Source organism: Chrysochloris asiatica, unplaced genomic scaffold (genome assembly GCF_000296735.1).
Source record: "Chrysochloris asiatica unplaced genomic scaffold, ChrAsi1.0 scaffold00171, whole genome shotgun sequence".
NCBI lineage: Eukaryota > Metazoa > Chordata > Mammalia > Afrosoricida > Chrysochloridae > Chrysochloris > Chrysochloris asiatica.
The window spans coordinates 6,114,158-6,115,205 of NW_006408689.1; the positions used below are offsets into that span (position 1 = coordinate 6,114,158).

Here is a 1,048-nt window from a genome sequence, read left to right on the forward strand (position 1 = left end):
TGAAAGTCATAATAAATGCTTATGTTACTGGCATATATGTACTATACTGTTCTTTCTATTATTATTTTAATGTGAACTTTCCCTGATTACAAATAAAAAGTTTTTCGTATCACAATATGTGCTTCAACTTCTAGGCAGCAGCATCCAATCTTGTGTATCCCATCTCTCTTGCGTGTTGTTGTTCAATCTTGTGTATTCCATCTCTCTTTTTTTTTTTTTAAATGGACAATCATATTGTTTATTTAATAGATTATCAACTTTGTCCCCATACCTGCTTAAAACTGGAATTTCTTATTTCCATTCCAGTAATAATACAATGACAAAGTTAATCAGAGTAAGCTATTTAAAGAGAACTAAGCTCACTTTCTTTTAACATGCAAAACATAAATATACACATTCTAGAAAGCACTAGTTAGCCACTAGAAATTTAAATTGAAGAATGTAGGAAAATCCAGAGTGCCATAACGAGCTGAGATGCTGTGAATATGTTTTAAGGGTTCCTGGTGTTTCATCTCTTACCAGTAGCAGAATCTTGACAAGCTAATGCCAAAGTGAAAGCACTCAGTTGACTTAGGACTGTGTACAGGAACCAAAGGGCAGGAAATCACTAAACGTTGCTGAGAGCATCCACCCCAGGAAGAACTTTACCTTTCAGGAACTCCAGACTAGCACCACCCCCAGTGCTCACATGGCTGACTTTCTCCTCAGTGTTCCATTTGGCACAGCAAGTGGCAGTATCTCCACCACCTATGATAGTGATGCAGCCCCTGGAAGTGACTTTTACCACCTCATCCATGAGGGCTTTGGTTCCCCGGGCAAAAGCTTCCCATTCAAATACCCCCACAGGTCCATTCCACACAATCTGCTTAGCCCGAGTGACAGCCTCTGCATACTTCTTGCTGCTCTCAGGACCACAGTCCAAGCCCATCCAGCTAGCAGGTATGCCAGAGGCCACAGTGGCTTGGCCAGTTTTGGCATTCTCATCAAACTTGTCAGCAATGACAAAGTCAATAGGCAAGGTAATCTTCACACCATTCTTCTCAGCTTT

The 1,048-nt window shown here is 40.6% G+C and overlaps 1 protein-coding gene across 1 annotated transcript in view; it reads right to left on the reverse strand.

Moving 5' to 3' along the window:
- Positions 1-607: 607 nt before the first annotated feature.
- LOC102828972 (phosphoglycerate kinase 1-like) overlaps positions 608-1,048 on the reverse strand; it is a 1,247-nt gene continuing 806 nt past the window's right edge. The window contains exon 2 of the mRNA XM_006871643.1: positions 608-1,044. Coding sequence (XP_006871705.1) covers positions 608-1,044 — 437 coding nt within the window. The remainder of the gene's footprint in view (positions 1,045-1,048) is intronic.